At 57.2% G+C, this 16,627-nt stretch overlaps 1 protein-coding gene across 1 annotated transcript in view; it reads left to right on the top strand.

Moving 5' to 3' along the window:
* LOC139232811 (voltage-gated potassium channel subunit beta-2-like) overlaps positions 1–16,627 on the top strand; it is a 48,829-nt gene that overhangs the window by 5,089 nt on the left and 27,113 nt on the right. Inside the window, exons 2-5 of the mRNA XM_070863305.1 lie at positions 10,970–11,013; positions 12,283–12,320; positions 13,195–13,274; positions 14,590–14,634. Of these exons, the coding sequence (XP_070719406.1) occupies positions 10,970–11,013; positions 12,283–12,320; positions 13,195–13,274; positions 14,590–14,634 (207 nt within the window). The remainder of the gene's footprint in view (positions 1–10,969; positions 11,014–12,282; positions 12,321–13,194; positions 13,275–14,589; positions 14,635–16,627) is intronic.

The raw sequence follows: 16,627 nt of genomic DNA on the forward strand, positions 1-16,627 counted from the left end.
TTTTGTTATTTTGAGTGAGGGATAAATATTGGCCCCAGGACACCGGGGAGAACTCCTCTGCTCTTCTTCGAATAGTGGCCGTGGGATCTTTTACATCCACCTGAGAGAGCAGATGGGGCCTCGGTTTAACATCTCATCTGAAAGATGGCACCTCCAACACTGCAGCACTCCCTCAGCACTGCCCCTCCGACAGTGCGGAACTCCCTCAGTACTGCCCCTCCAACACTGCAGCACTCCCTCAGCACTGCCTCAGCACGGAGGCGAGAGTGCTACCCCCTGAGCCACAGCTGGCACCTATAGACAAACTGTGGCTCAGTGGGCAGCACACTCGCCTCGGAGTCAGAAGGTTGTGGGTTCGAGTCCCACTCCAAGGATTTGAGCACATAAATCCAGGCTGACACTCCCAGTGCAGTGCTGAGGGAGCGCCGCACTGTCGGAGGGGCAGTGCTGAGGGAGCGCCGCACCGTCGGAGGGGCAGTACTGAGGGAGCGCCGCACTGTCGGAGGGGCAGTACTGAGGGAGCGCCGCACTGTCGGAGGGGCAGTACTGAGGGAGCGCCGCACTGTCGGAGGGGCAGTACTGATGGAGCGCCGCACTGTCGGAGGGGCAGTACTGAGGGAGCGCCGCACTGTCGGAGGGGCAGTGCTGATGGAGCGCCACACTGTCGGAGGGGCAGTACTGAGGGAGCGCCGCACTGTCGGAGGGGCAGTGCTGAGGGAGCGCCGCACTGTCGGAGGGGCAGTGCTGAGGGAGCGCCGCACTGTCGGAGGGGCAGTGCTGAGGGAGCGTCGCACTGTCAGAGGGGCAGTTCTGAGGGAGCGCCGCACTGTCGGAGGGGCAGTACTGAGGGAACGCCGCACTGTCGGAGGGGCAGTTCTGATGGAGCGCCGCACTGTCGGAGGGGCAGTACTGAGGGAGCGCCGCACTGTTGGAGGGCAGTGCTGAGGGAGCGCCGCACTGTCGGAGGGGCAGTGCTGAGGGAGCGCCTCACTGTCGGAGGGGCAGTACTGAGGGAGCGCCGCACTGTCGGAGGGGCAGTGCTGAGGGAGTGCCGCACTGTCGGAGATGCTGTCTTTTGCATGAGATGTTGTGATGGATCAGCGAGCTGTTGCCTGTGCTGGGAGTTCCATTATTGGGGCGATGCCCTCGATGGGGGTTCCACTATTGGGATGATGCTCTCGATGAGGGTACCATTATTGAGGTGATGCCCTGTGCTGGGGGTACATTATTGGGGTGATGCCTCGAGGGGGTACCATTATTGGGGTGATGCCGTTGATGGGGGTACCATTATTGGGGTGATGCCTTGATGGGGGTACCATTATTGGGGTGATGCCCTGTGCTGAGGGTATCATTATTGGGGTGATGCCCTCGATGGGGATTCCACTATTGGGGTGATGCCCTCGATGAGGGTACCATTATTGGGGTGATGCCCTCGATGGGGGTACTATTATTGGGGTGATGCCTTCGATGGGGGTACCATTATTGGGGTGATGCCCTCGATGGGGGTTCCATTATTGGGGTGATGCCCTCGATGGGGGTACCACTATTGGGGTGATGCCCTCGATGGGGGTACCACTATTGGGGTGATGCCCTCGATGGGGGCGGTCCATTATTGGGAGGGGCACGCGCCAGCCCTTTGTGACCCGAACCTTTCGGCACACGCAGGTGGCGATCCCCCCTGTGATGGGCGGTGGGTCCGGCTTTGACCTTTGTCGACGCGCTGGGGTGCTTGAGTTGAGTGAAGCGCCTTCCTCCCGAGTGTGGAGGCGGCAGCAGGTGTCGAAACAACGACGCTGCACTTTGCGTGTCCGTTTACGCCGGACTGCGGTGGGGCCGCGGTGTCACCTGCTCGCCCGCCCGCCCGCCTTCTCAATCGGGAATCAGTCGAGAGGAGAAATAAAACTTCAGTGCTGGTGATCTGTATGTCTTATCCAATCTGTTGCTGGTACCAAAGGTCAGCCTGCATCGTGAAGCTGTTCCGTAGTTTGAACAGGGCGTCGTGGTGATATCACTGGACTCATCAATGCAGAAACTGGACTAATGATCCAGAGACGTGAATTCAAGACAGCTGGGGAATTTAAATTCAGTTAATTAGATAAATACTTGCATTTATATAGCGCTGTTATGTATGCAATAAAGGTTCAAACTGAGTACTGTTTAACTAAGCAAGGTACGACCTTGGCTCTGCTTTATTTAGGCCCAAAATGCCTGACTCTCAAAATGGCTGGCCTTTTATACCAGAGCAGCACCATGTGCGTGCTGCTCAGTGGCCTCCAACAATAACGCCATCTGGTGGCTACAAACAGAATGTACAAACATGACAAGCGCCGTTCACGACCACCGGACATCCCAAAGCGCTTTACAGCCAATGAAGTACTTTTGGAGTGTAGTCACTGTTGTAATGTGGGAAACGCGGCAGCCACAGCAAGCTCCCACACACAGCGATGTGATAACGGCCCAGATAATCTGTTTTTTGTTATGTTGATTGAGGGATAAATATTGACCCCAGGACACCGGGGAGAACTCTCCCTGCTCTTCTTCCAAATAGTGCCACGGGATCTTTTACATCCACCCGAGAGAGCAGACGGGGCCTCGGTTTAACGTCCCATCCGAAAGACGGCACCTCCGACAGTGCGGCGCTCCCTCAGTACTGCCCCTCCGACAGTGCGGCGCTCCCTCAGTACCGCCCCTCCGACAGTGCGGCGCTCCCTCAGTACTGCCCCTCCGACAGTGCGGCGCTCCCCCAGTACTGCCCCTCCGACGGTGCGGCGCTCTCTCAGTACTGCCCCTCCGACAGTGCGGCGCTCCCTCAGTACTGCCCCTCCGACAGTGCGGCGCTCCCTCAGTACTGCCCCTCCGACAGTGCGCCGCTCCCCCAGTACTGCCCCTCCGACAGTGCGGCGCTCCCTCAGTACTGCCCCTCCGACAGTGCGGCGCTCCCTCAGTACTGCCCCTCCGACAGTGCGGCGCTCCCCCAGTACTGCCCCTCCGACGGTGCGGCGCTCTCTCAGTACTGCCCCTCCGACAGTGCGGCGCTCCCTCAGTACTGCCCCTCCGACAGTGCGGCGCTCCCTCAGTACTGCCCCTCCGACAGTGCGCCGCTCCCTCAGTACTGCCCCTCCGACAGTGCGCCGCTCCCTCAGTACTGCCCCTCCGACAGTGCGCCGCTCCCTCAGTACTGCCCCTCCGACAGTGCGGCGCTCCCTCAGTACTGCCCCTCCGACAGTGCGCCGCTCCCTCAGTACTGCCCCTCCGACAGTGCGCCGCTCCCTCAGTACTGCCCCTCCAATAGTGCAACACTCCCTCAGTACTGCCCCTCCGACAGTGCAACACTCCCTTAGCACTGCACTAGGAACATCAGCCTAGATTTATGTGCTCAAGTCCCTGGAGTGGAACTTAAACCCACAACCTTCTGACTCAGAGGTGAGTGTGCTGCCCACTGAGCCACAGCTGAGTAGCCTCAGTAATGGTGACCATGAAACTACCAGATTGTCGTAAAAACCCATCTGGTTCAGGAATGTCCTTTAGGGAAGGAAATCTGCCGCCCTTACCCGGTCTAGGCCTATATGTGACTCCAGACCCACAGCAATGTGGTTGGCTCTTAACTGCCCTCTGAAACGGCCTCCTCCATCACCCACACTCACAGCACGTCCCACTCTCAGATACCAGCTCCTCCATCTCTCACACACACATAAGAACATAAGAATTAGGAGCAGGAGTCGGCCATTCGGCCCCTCGAGCCTGCTCCGCCATTCAATAAGATCCTGGCTGATCTGATCATGGACTCAGCTCCACTTCCCCGCCCGCTCCCCATAACCCTTGACTCCCTTATCACTCAAAAATCTGCCTATCTCCGCCTTAAATATGTTCTCTGATACCAGTCTCTCTAAAAATGCAAGACTTTCTTTCATTCTAAGGTGGTTCGAGTTAAGTCAGAATGCAATAATTTGAGCTGTCTGTTCCTGTGACGATTCAGAAAGTTTGACTCTGTACGGCCAGTCACTCTGGCTTTGTGGTCATTATGGATAGTTGGAATAAATTGAGATTTTATTAAGCCGAGATCTTTGCGGCATTATCCTACCCCGAAGGGAAGCTGAGAATAGCACAGTGTGGTCCTGATCCTGCCTCCCTCCCCTTCCTCCACTTCCCACCATAGACCCCGGTGGCTGCACACAGCTCTGTCTGGGCTCCTTGGCTTGTCTCGTCCCCCTCCAGTGCGATGATCATCACTGATATCCTGACATCTCCACAGCCAGCTCCGTCAAACTTCACTCATGCTCACATCAGCTTTGCTGCGGCTCAGAGTGAGACAGACGCTTCCTGGGACCGCACTGCTTATCGGGAGGACTGACTGCCTGCTCCCCTCTCCTCTCTCCCGCTCTGTCTCCCTCTCTGTCTCCCCTCTCCGTCTCTCTTTCTCCCTCTCTCTCTTCCCCCTCCCTCCTCTCTCTCTCCACGCACTCTCTCTCCCCCTCTCCCTCTCTCTCTCTCTCTCTCTCCCCCTCCCTCTCTCTCTTCCCCCTCCCTCCTCTCTCTCTCCCCGCTCTCTCTTTCCCCCCTCCCTCTCTCTCTCTCGCCCCCTCCCTTTCTCTCTCTCCCCTCCCTCTTCCCTCTCCCTCTGCCTCCCTTCCTCCTCTCTCTCTCCCTCCCTCTCCTCCCTTTCCCCCTCTCCCCCTCCTCTCTCTCCCTCTCCCCCTCCCTCTCTCTCCGTCCCCTTCTCCCTCCCTCTCCCACTCTCCCTCCTTCTCTTCCCTCTCCCACTCCCTCTCCCCCTCCCTTTCTCTCCATCCCCTTCTCCCTCCCTCTCCCTCTCTCCCCCCCCTCTTCCTCTCCCTCTCCCTCCCTCTCTCCCTCTCCGCTCTCCCCCCTCCTTTCTCCCCTCTCTCCTCTCTCCCTCTCCACACTCTCTCCGCTCCCTCTCTCTCTCCACACTCTCTCCGCTCCCTCTCCCTCTCCCCTTTCCCTCTCTCCCTCTCTCACCCTCTCCCCTCTCCCTCCCTCTTCCTCTTCTCCACCTCCCTCTCCCTCCCTCTCTCTCCCTCGCCCCTCTCCCCCTCCCCCTCACGGCAATGTACGGCTACAAGCCCCACACCAGTGACGTGTTCACCAGCCCCCAGCGCCGGTTGCCGAGGGTGGACGGGAGATGCACCCAGCGCAGGCCGGGCAGGGGGCCATCGGGTGGGCAATCGTCACCGCCCCCACGATGCCCGGGGTTACGGGGTGCAGCCAGCACGGGGCAGAAGAGGAGCCCCCTGGAGTTCAGCATAATGCACAGGCTGGCCTTCGGCGACACGGAGCAAGAGGGGGCAGGCATGAAGTTCAGGTACCGTCAACCATTAACCCCTTCCTCACCACGAGGGCCTTTCCTGGGAGCTGTCTGTGAACTCTGACCTGTGGGCTAACGTTTATCGTCCTTATCTCCACCCTCCTCCCTCGTACTGTGCTACCATCATTTTAAACAGAGGTCGGACCCCTGTTAAAGCATGATTCCCTCCATCAGCGACCTCTTTTAAAGAGAGGGTCTCACCATCAGGGACCCTGTTTAAAATGACCAGTTTAAGCAGACCAGCAAAATCTAGGTCACACTACCAGTGCAGTACTGAGGGAGTGCCGCACTGTCGGAGGGGCGGTACTGAGGGAGCGCCGCACTGTCGGAGGGGCGGTACTGAGGGAGCGCCGCACTGTCGGAGGGGCGGTACTGAGGGAGCCCCGCACTGTCGGAGGGGCGGTACTGAGGGAGCGCCGCACTGTCGGAGGGGCAGTGCTGAGGGAGCGCCGCACTGTCGGAGGGGCAGTACTGAGGGAGCCCCGCACTGTCGGAGGGGCGGTACTGAGGGAGCGCCGCACTGTCGGAGGGGCAGTGCTGAGGGAGCGCCGCACTGTCGGAGGGGCAGTGCTGAGGGAGCGCCACACTGTTGGAGGGGCGGTGCTGAGGGAGCGCCGCACTGTCGGAGGGGCAGTACTGAGGGAGCGCCGCACTGTCGGAGGGGCAGTGCTGAGGGAGCGCCGCACTGTCGGAGGTGCCGTCTTTCGGATGAGACATTAAACCCAGGCCACATCTGCTCTCTCAGGTGGATGTCTACAATCCCACAGCACTATTTTGAAGAAAAGCAGGGGAGTTCTCCCCAGTGTCCTGGGGCCAATATTTATCCCTCAATCAACATAACAAAAAAAACAGATTATCTGGGTCATTATCACATTGCTGTGTGTGGGATCTTGCTGTGCGTAAATTGGCTGCTGCGTTTCCCACATTACAAGAATAACCACAGTTCAAAAAAGTACTTAATTGGCTGTAAAGCGCTTTGGGACATCCGGTGATGGTGAAAGGTGCTATATAAATGCAAGTGCCCGAATTTGATGGACTCACCGCCCACTGCCGGCGACTGCCACCAACATTCCCCTACGGGTTCCGCCCAGTGCCACTTTCGACCTGGGCTGGAGCCGGAGGGGGAGGGGAAGAGCCGCCGGGAACCGTCCGCTGACCGAGCGGCGAAGTGAGCTCCCGCCCGCCGAGCTCCCAGATTGGTGAGGGCGGGAGTGGCCGCCAGAACGGGGAAAGGACCCCCGCGAGCTGGCTGGTCTGTCCCCGACGGTGGGTCTGAAGATGGTGCACAAAAAGGTGAGTAAACCTTACCTCGATTGGGTCCCCTGAAGGTCTTCCGACAGATTTTTTTTTTCTTTCCTGGTGGTTTTAATTTCCAGCTCCTCGGCCCTCCGTGGGCCCCGGCTCCATCCTCGGCCGCACTTGGGCGGCAAGCGCCTCTGCCGCCGAGAATGGGACCTCCCGCCCGCTGCCCGCCCGGATTGGTGGCGTACGTCGTCCATTTGCTGCCCGGCGACCTTCGAGGGACCTCGGCCATGGAAAACCCTGCCCAGAGTCCCGTCCGGTACCTCGGCGGCAATCGGCGGCACTTTGCGAGGGCAGGGGTCTTAACCAAATTCGGGCCCCATAGCCTTTCTTTAACATTAATCTACACTGATTCCCGGGATGGTGGGACTGACCTATCAAGAAAGACTGGATCAACTGGGCTTGTATTCACTGGAGTTCAGAAGAATGAGAGGGGACCTCATAGAAACGTTTCAAATTCTGACGGGTTGAGACAGGTTAGATGCAGGAAGAATGTTCCCAATGTTGGGGAAGTCCAGAACCAGGGGTCACAGTCTAAGGATAAGGGGGAAGCCATTTAGGACCGAGATGAGGAGAAACTTCTTCACCCAGAGAGTGGTGAACCTGTGGAATTCTCTACCACAGAAAGTTGTTGAGGCCAATTCACTAAATATATTCAAAAAGGAGTTTGATGAAGTCCTTACTACTCGGGGGATCAAGGGGTATGGCGAGAAAGCAGGAATGGGGTACTGAAGTTGCATGTTCAGCCATGAACTCATTGAATGGTGGTGCAGGCTCGAAGGGCCGAATGGCCTACTCCTGCACCTATTTTCTATGTTTTTCTATGAACCGAGGCTCTCCCAGCATTCACTGCACCGAGAAATCACCATAGGCGGTCCCTCGTATCAAGGATGACTTGCTTCCATGTCAAAAAGTTCACAGATGTTTCAATGATGGACGTAAAATTCCAGATCCCGAACTACATCCTGAAGGGTGGAAGATGCCTGTGGGTGGATGTTTTTAACGTGGGGTGGCCGTTGCACACCAGCCACCACACGGGGCTTGACAGAGCGAGGTCTTGGTCCAGTGGCAAGGGTTAACCAGGACGACTGGAGACCAGCTCTGCTGCACGGACCCAGTGCGCGCACATATCGCACAGTGTGGGCTGGGCCCGTGCTGCCCCTGGGCCCTCGCCTCTCCTGGGCCCCAATCACATCCCTCTACAAACTCTCGCCGCTCCTTCAGTACCTGCCCATGCCCCAATCACCGACCTGGATCTTGATGAACAAGAAAAGCCCTCTGTTGGAAACACAGCCGTTCGAATAGAGTGGTTTCCATGCCGCTATGAATTGTGGGATAGCTTCACCACCATCGTGTGCGAGCCGTATCTCATTCCATAGTGACAGGAGGCGAGGGTTGACCCGGAGGCTTACTCCGCATCCGGAGTATTGGGTACAGCTTTGGGGGCCGAAATTGCAGCCCCCACCCCGCCACCCCTGGACGGAAAAGAGGCACACTTATCGGTTTTGTCGGCTTTTTTCTCCATCCCAATCCAGGAGGGGGTGAAGACTCGAGCGATATTCAGTTCTTTGGGTTTAAGTTTTTTTTGCTCAACCTCATCTGTTCCAAAGAAGACAACCCCAGCCTATCCAATCTTTCCTCACAGCTCAAATGCTCCAGTCCGGGCAACATCCGCAGGCTGAATCTCCAGGATTTCGTCCAATCAGCGTTTCCAACCGTACCGCCATGGAGGTCAAGGGGTCGGCGGCGGGAGGTCAAGGGGTCGTCGGCGGGAGGTCAAGGGGTCAGCAGCGGGAGGTCAAGGGGTTGGTGGTGGGAGTTCAATGGATCATCGACAGGCGGTCAAGGGGCCGTCGGCGGCAGAAGATCAAGGGTCGGCGGCGGGAGGTCAAGGGGTCGGCAGCAGGAGGTCAAGGGGCCATCGGCGGGAGGTCAAGGGGTCATCAACAGGCGGTCAGGGGTCGGTGGCGGGAGTTCAGGGGGTCATCGACAGGAGCTCAAGGGGCCGTTGGCAGGAGGTCACAGGGCCATCAACGGGAGGTCAAGGGCCCATCGGCGGGAGGTCAAGAGGTCATCGTGGGGGGTCAAGGGGCCGTCGGCAGGAGGTCGGGGTCGTCGGCGGGAGGTCAAGGGGTCAGTGGCAGGAGGTATGGGGTTGTCGGCGGGAGGTCAAGGGACTGTTGGTGGGAGGTCAGAGGTCATCGGAGGGAGGCCAAGGGTCATCGGTGGCACTGTTCAGAGCAGGTGCAGACAACGAACAACGAGCCAGGAGCAAAGAATGTTCCGGGTCTTCAAGTCGGTGCCTCAGGATCCACTGCTCCGACCCCTGCCTCCGCTCCCTCCCCTCTCCAACACGTTGTCTGTCACCAGCTGCCACTAGAGATCAGCTCAAGAGGCCAGCAAACATCTTCTGCAATCCCCCGGCTTAACGAGAGAGGGGAGAGAGTTATCAACATTCCCCAGGCCGAGGATGTTGCCAGGACTGAGGAATTTTAGCGATGAGGAAAGATTGGATAGACTGGGTTTGTTTTCTTTGGAACAGAGGAGGCTGAGGGGAGACCTTATTGAGGTGTATAAAATGATGAGGGGCCTGGATAGAGTGGATAGGACGGACCTATTTCCCTCAGCAGAGGGGTCAACAACCAGGGGGCATAGATTTAAAGTAATCGGGGGGCGGTTTAGAGGGGATTTGAGGGGAAATGTCTTCACCCAGAGGGTGGTGGGGGTCTGGAACTCACTGCCTGAAAGGGTGGTAGAGGCAGAAACCCTCACCACATTTAAAAAGTACTTGGATGTGCACCTGAAGTGCCGTAACCTGCAGGGCTACGGACCCAGAGCGGGAAAGTGGGATTAGGCTGGGTGGCTCTTTGTCGGCCGGCATGGACACGATGGGCCGAATGGCCTCCTTCTGTGCTGTGAATTCCTGTGATTCTATGATTCTAACACTAGCTGGGTGTCCCCAGGAATCGAACATCAAACTCCCGCTGCGAGAAATTCTGGGGGAAAAATATCGTAACGGGTATTCAAAGAAATTGTGTGTTTTTTACATTGTCTTTGAGCACCTTTTGTTTCTTATTAAAATATCAGCGAGGGAAACGAAAAGGCTGTCTGACTGACAGTCAACAATCGTCCAATCAGGTCACGAAGTGTCTGTTTGCTCTCATATTGGCCGATTGGGACATCAAGATAATGGACACGTCAGGCGACCAATAGCGGGAGCGCAAAGGGGGTGGGGCGGTTGGTGGGAGGAGGTCATGTGATGAACCCTCCAGCAATACGTCCAATCAGCAATGGCAACTCGCTAACCGTGGGTGGGAGCTGGGGCAGGGACCGGGGTTATATAAAAACTCTTTGTAGGTGGGGTGAGAGAGGAGGTAAAGCGAGCGGGAGGTCCATGCAAAGGAGAAGTGAAAGTGATCCCTCTACACTGTCCCATCAAACGCTCCCAGGGCAGGTACAGCACGGGGTTAGATACAGAGTAAAGCTCCCTCTACACTGTCCCATCAAACACTCCCAGGGCAGGTACAGCACGGAGTTAGATACAGAGTAAAGCTCCCTCTACACTGTCCCATCAAACACTCCCAGGGCAGGTACAGCACGGGGTTAGATACAGAGTAAAGCTCCCTCTACACTGTCCCATCAAACACTCCCAGGGCAGGTACAGCACGGGGTTAGATACAGAGTAAAGCTCCCTCTACACTGTCCCATCAAACACTCCCAGGGTAAGGACAGTACGGGGTTAGATACAGAGTAAAGCTCCCTCTTCACTGTCCCATCAAACACTCCCAGGGCAGGTACAGCATGGGGTTAGATACAAAGTAAAGCTCCCTCTACACTGTCCCATCAAACACTCCCAGGGCGGGTACAGCACGGGGTTAGATACAGAGTAAAGCTCCCTCTACACTGTCCCATCAAACACTCCCAGGGCAGGTACAGCACGGGGTTAGATACAGGGTAAAGCTCCCTCTACACTGTCCCATCAAACACTCCCGGGGCAGGTACAGGGGTTTAGATACAGAGTAAAGCTCCCTCTACACTGTCCCCTCAAACACTCCCAGGGCAGGTACAGCACGGGGTTAGGTACAGAGTAAAGCTCCCTCTACACTGTCCCATCAAACACTCCCAGGGCAGGTACAGCACGGGGTTAGATACAGAGTAAAGCTCCCTCTACACTGTCCCATCAAACAATCCCAGGACAGGTACAGCACGGGGTTAGATACAGAGTAAAGCTCCCTCTACACTGTGCCTATAATGGGTCTTGAACCCCACTGTGACTGCTGACGTTGCCGCTGTGGGATTTCCCAGGAATATTGACATTACTTGATGTATTTCCTATTGCAGGAACCTGGGGAAATCAGGATTGCGGGTCTCATGTGTGGGTATTGGTGAGTAGCACTGATCATCATTAAATGGGTCGGATCGAGTGTGTGTGTGAGATGGTTCGGTGGCAGTATAAGGGTTGACCGAAGCCATTGTCCTGAAGGGAGGAGAGGTAGTGGGGAGGGAGAGAGGGGAGGGAGCGGGGAGGGGTGTTGGGGTGGGGGAGGAGGGAGGGGAGTGTGGGGGGGGGGAATGCGGGGCGAGGGGGAGGAGATTTTGGGATGGGGGAGTGCGCAGGGGAGGAATGCGGAGGGGGAGAAGGGAGTGGGAAGAGGGGTTGGGCTGGGGGAGGAGGGAGAGGGAATGTGGGGGGGGGGAGGAGGGAGAGGGAATGTGGGGGGGGGGAGGAAGAGGGAATGCGGGGGGAGGGGAGGAGGGAGAGGGAATACGGGGGAGGGGAGAAGGGAGAGGGAATGCGAGGGGGGAGGAGGGAGAGGGAATGCAGGGGGAGGGGAGAGGAGGGAGAGGGAATGCGAGGGGTGGAGGAGGGAGAGGGATGCGGGGGGAGGGGGCGAGGAGGGAGACGGAATGCGGGGGGAGGAGGGAGAGGGAATGCGAGGGGGAGGAGGGAGAGGGAATACGGGGAGGAGGAGGGAGAGGGAATGCGGGCGGAGGGGGGAGGGGGGAGGAGGGAGAGGGAATGCGAGAGGGGTGGAGGAGGGAGAGGGAATGCGAGAGGGGAGGAGGGAGAGGGAATGCGGGCGGAGGGGGGAGGAGGGAGAGGGAATGCGGGTGGAGGGGGAGGAGGGAGAGGGAATGCGGGGGGAGGGGGGAGAGGGAATGAGGGGGGAGGGGGGAGGAGGGAGAGGGAATGCGGGGGGGGAGGAGGGAGAGGGAATGCGAGAGGGGAGGAGGGAGAGGGAATGCGGGGGGGGGAGGAGGGAGAGAGAATGCGGGCGGAGGGAGGAGGGGGGAGGAAGAGGGAATGCGGGGGGGGGAGGAGGGAGAGGGAATGCGAGAGGGGAGGAGGGAGAGGGAATGCGAGAGGGGAGGAGGGGGAGGGAATGCGGGGGAGGGGAGGAGGGAGAGAGAATGCGGGGGGGAGGAGGGAGAGAGAATGCGGGGGGGAGGAGGGAGAGAGAATGCGGGGGGGAGGAGGGAGAGGGAATGCGAGAGGGGAGGAGGGAGAGAGAATGAGGGGGAGGGGAGGAGGGAGAGAGAATGCGGGGGAGGGGAGGAGGGAAGGGTTGTCAGTATGGGTGAATGAGTTACACCCTGCCCTCACTCCCCGCTGTAACCCGGGACTGATTGGCCTGTTGTCCGTTGCCTTGCAGGGAGCTGGGTGACATTCGGGTCCCAGATCTCGGAGGAGGTGAGTGATCCACACGGCTCGACACACACATCTCACTTTGGGCTCGTGCTGCCCCACACCTCTCACATCCAATGGTGGCTTCCAGCATGGTCCGTCCTCCCAATCACAGAGTGGTACAGGACAGACGGAGACCATTCGGGCCATTGCCCCTCTACCCTCTCTCTGCAAGTCCTATTCCCCCCCGCACCCTCGCCTCTGAGTCAGAAGTTTGTGGGTTCGAGCCCCACTCCAGGGACTTGAGCACATAAATCCAGGCTGACACTCCCAGTGCAGTGCTGAGGGAGCGCCGCACTATCGGAGGAGCAGTGCTGAGGGAGCGCCGCACTGTCGGAGGGGCAGTACTGAGGGAGTGCCGCACTGTCGGAGGGGCAGTACTGAGGGAGTGCCGCACTGTCGGAGGGGCAGTACTGAGGGAGTGCCGCACTGTCGGAGGGGCAGTACTGAGGGAGTGCCGCACTGTCGGAGGGACAGTACTGAGGGAGTGCCACACTGTCGGAGGTGCCGTCTTTCGGATGAGACGTTAATTCGAGGCCCCGTCTGCTCTCTCAGATGGACATAAAAGACAGGGGCCTCTATTGGAAAAAGAACAGGGGAGTTCTCCCTGGGGCCAATACTTATCGCTCAAGCAACATCACTAAAACAGATTATCGGGTCGTTATCACATTGCTACTTGTGGGAGCTTGCGGTGCATAAATTGGCTGCCGCATTGACCGCACTTCAAAAAAGTTGGCCGTTGGGGACTTTGGGATGCCCTGAGGTCCTGAAAGGCGCTATAGAAATGCGAGGCCTTGCTTTCTATCGCGCAAAATAATATTTTATGTTCGATGCTTTTCCTGCGCTGCCTTCTCACACTTGTTCCGGCCTCCTCCCACAGGCAGCTGAAGAGATCCTGACCATGGCCTATGAGAATGGGGTCAACCTGTTCGACAGCGCGGAGATCTACGCTTCAGGGAAGTACGTCGCGCTGAGTTCCGAGCAATTTTCCGATGGGGAATTGGGGCATGGGCGAGCTGTATCATTTCTCTTGTATTATCGAGAAGCATCAAGTTGCACAGTGTGAGGCACCAAGGCCTAGAAACTGGTCCACGCAGCCCACCACCCCTCCCCGCCATTTTTCAGGCACAGCTTGGCCTACTAAGGCCCCAAAATGGCGGGCAGGAAGCCCCCGCACGCAAGTTTCTGTCTCGAATAGTGCCACCCATCACATTTGGGGGACGGCAAAGAAGATAAGACCTTTAAGCAGGCATTAGGCTCTCTGCACATGCCAATGATGGGCCCGACTCCTGCCCGAGGCCTCCTGCTGTAAGATTGGTTTGGCCCTGATGCGGCCAGCACCATCGCGGGCAACACTCGGGGAAACCGGCTGCCGGTAACAGACAAGGTAAGTTACAGGCCGGTATGTGGAGCCAGGGCTCACGACCTGACATCACAGGACCCGACCCCTGATCCTCGGCCCCCATCTCCCCTCTGCTCCTGATCTGACTCTTGACCCCTAGCCCCAATCTCCCATCTGCTCCCACCCGATCCCCTGACCCCCGCCTTCCCTCTGCTCTCACCTCGACCCCTGACCCCCAACTTCCCTCTGCTCCCACCCCGACCCCTGACCCCCAACTTCCCTCTGCTCCCACCCCGACTCCCTGACCCCCATCTTCCCTCTGCTCTCACCTCGACCCCTGACCCCCAACTTCCCTCTGCTCCCACCCTGACCCCTGACCCCCAACTTCCCTCTGCTCCCACCCTGACTCCCTGACCCCCATCTCCCCTCTGCTCCCATCTGACCTCCTAACCCCCGATGTTCCCTCTGCTCCCACCCCGACCCCTGACCTCCCCATCACCCCTCTGCTCTGACTTGACCCCTGACCTCCAACTTCCCTCTGCTCCAACCTGACCCCTGACCTCCAACTTCCCTCTGCTCCGACCACCGACCCCCATCTTCCCTCTGCTCCAACCGCTGACCCCCATCTTCCCTCTGCTCCCAACGACCGCTGACCCATGGCACCAATCTCCCCTCTGCTCCTGATCTGGCCCTTGACCCTTGGCCCCTATCTTCTCTCTGCTCCTGATCCAACCCTTGACCTCCCCCCCCCCCCCCAACACCAATCTTCCCAATCCCAAACCCTGGGCCTCGCGAGTGAAGGCCTCATGTGATACTTTAAAAAAGTAATTCTTGAATTCTTGTGATGGGGGTGTTGCTCCCACTGACCCCATTTATTTGCCTCTTTCTTTGTCTCACTCTCTCTCTCTTTCTTTGCCCTCTTGCTCATTCTAGGGCTGAAGTCACACTGGGAAACATCATTAAGAAGAAAGGCTGGAGGTAAGGATGATTTGACTTTTAACACATCTGAGGGGGCCTGACAACCCTGTTTGGAATTTGATTCATCCACTCAGGTGAAAATAACTCCCCCCAAAAAATCAATTTCTAGCCATTCAGGAGTGAAATCAGGATGCACTTCTTCACACAAAGAATCAGAAAATCAGAAATTTACAGCACGGAAGGAGGCCATTTCGGCCCATCGTGTCCGCGCCGGCCGACAAAGAGCCACCCAGCCTAATCCCACTTTCCAGCTCTCGGTCCGTAGCCCTGCAGGTTACGGCACTTCAGGTGCACATCCAAGTACTTTTTAAATGTGGTGAGGGTTTCTGCCTCTACCACCCTTTCAGGCAGTGAGTTCCGCCCCAGACCCCCACCACCCTCTGGGTGAAGACATTTCCCCTCAAATCCCCTCTGAACCTCCCCCCAATTACTTTAAATCTATGCCCCCTGGTTGTTGACCCCTCTGCTAAGGGGAATAGGTCCGTCCTATCCACTCTATCCAGGCCCCTCATCATTTTATACACCTCAATCAGGTCTCCCCTCAGCCTCCTCTGTTCCAAAGAAAACAACCCCAGACTACCCAATCTTTCCTCATCGCTAAAATTCTCCAGTCCTGGCAACATCGAAAGGACGGTGGAACTCTGGAACCACTCCCCCACCCCAAAAAGCCTTGGATACTAAGGGTCAACTGGAGCTTTGAAGACTGAGGTCGATAGATTTTTGCATTAAGCGTTATGGAACCCAGGCTGTTAAATGTTGGGTCAGAGGTTAGGATCTCATTGAATAGAGGGACAGGCTTTGTAGTGCATGTATTTGTTTTACGCTCTACCCTGATGGTGTAAACCCTTGCCACTGGACCAAGACCTCGCTCTGTCAAGCCCATGTGGTGACTGGTGTGCAACGGCCACCCCACGTTAAAAAATCCACCCACAGGCATCTTCCACCCTTCAGGATGTAGTTCGGGGTCCTTCAATGAAACACCTGTGAACTCATTCTCTTTTCCGCGCGGGAGCAAGTCATCCTCGTTTCGAGGGACCGCCTATGATGATGATGATGATGCTTTGACCTCGGGAATTATAGGGGAAAAGGACAAAATTTAGGCTGAACCCAGTGCCAGTTTTATCATGTAGAAAAAACTAACCAAAACTACAGGACTAGACACCTGAGAGAAATCGACTGCAGACATACAATCGCCCTTACTGGTTGTAGCTATTGTAGGTCCATGGTTGTTGGTACCGTGACCCGTTGGTTCTTCTTCTGGCCGTTCTCTGCAGCGCTGTTCCTACTGTATACGTTCCGGAGAGCGGGTGGGGAACTGGAGCTGAGTCCATGATCGGATCAGCCATGATCGAGGAGCCGTATGGCCAACTCCTGCTCCTATTTCTTAAGTTGGTATCGATACGTTGCTTTGTGGTGATCCTGGTTGATCCTGGTTGATTGACTGCAATAATGGACTCTTCTGTTCCCAGTTTGCACATGGAGTCTGCGAGACTCAAAATGGCTCCCCATCTTTCCAACTCGCCGCTGAGTCCCGGAGGGCCGCAAAGTTGCCTGATCGCAAGATGAGGTGCCGCTCCCCCAGAGCTGGAGTTGAGCTGGGTTGGGGCGGTGCACGAGGCCGAGGATGCAGAGGTCAGAGTGAGAGGTGGGGGTGGGGAATTAAAGCGACAGGCGACCGGAAGCTCGGGGGGTGGGAGGGGCAACACTTGAGTAGGGTCTTTGTTATTCACTCTACCCTGATTCTCAGACCTCGGAACTTATAGTGGGAAAGTACAACATGTGGCACAACATTTCAAGACTTAACCCAGCGTCCGTTTTATTAACGCAACAAAAACCGATAAAAACTACAGGACTAGACTTCTGAGAGAAATTTGACTGAAGACATACAATCGCCATTCCTGACTGTAGCTGTTGTAGCTGTTGCTGTAGCATGGGTTCCGTGACCGGTTGGTTATTCTTCTGTCCGTTCTCTGCGGGGCCTGTTCCTTCCGTG

This window comes from Pristiophorus japonicus, chromosome 20, assembly GCF_044704955.1.
Source record: "Pristiophorus japonicus isolate sPriJap1 chromosome 20, sPriJap1.hap1, whole genome shotgun sequence".
In the NCBI taxonomy this organism is placed as follows: Eukaryota; Metazoa; Chordata; class Chondrichthyes; family Pristiophoridae; genus Pristiophorus; species Pristiophorus japonicus.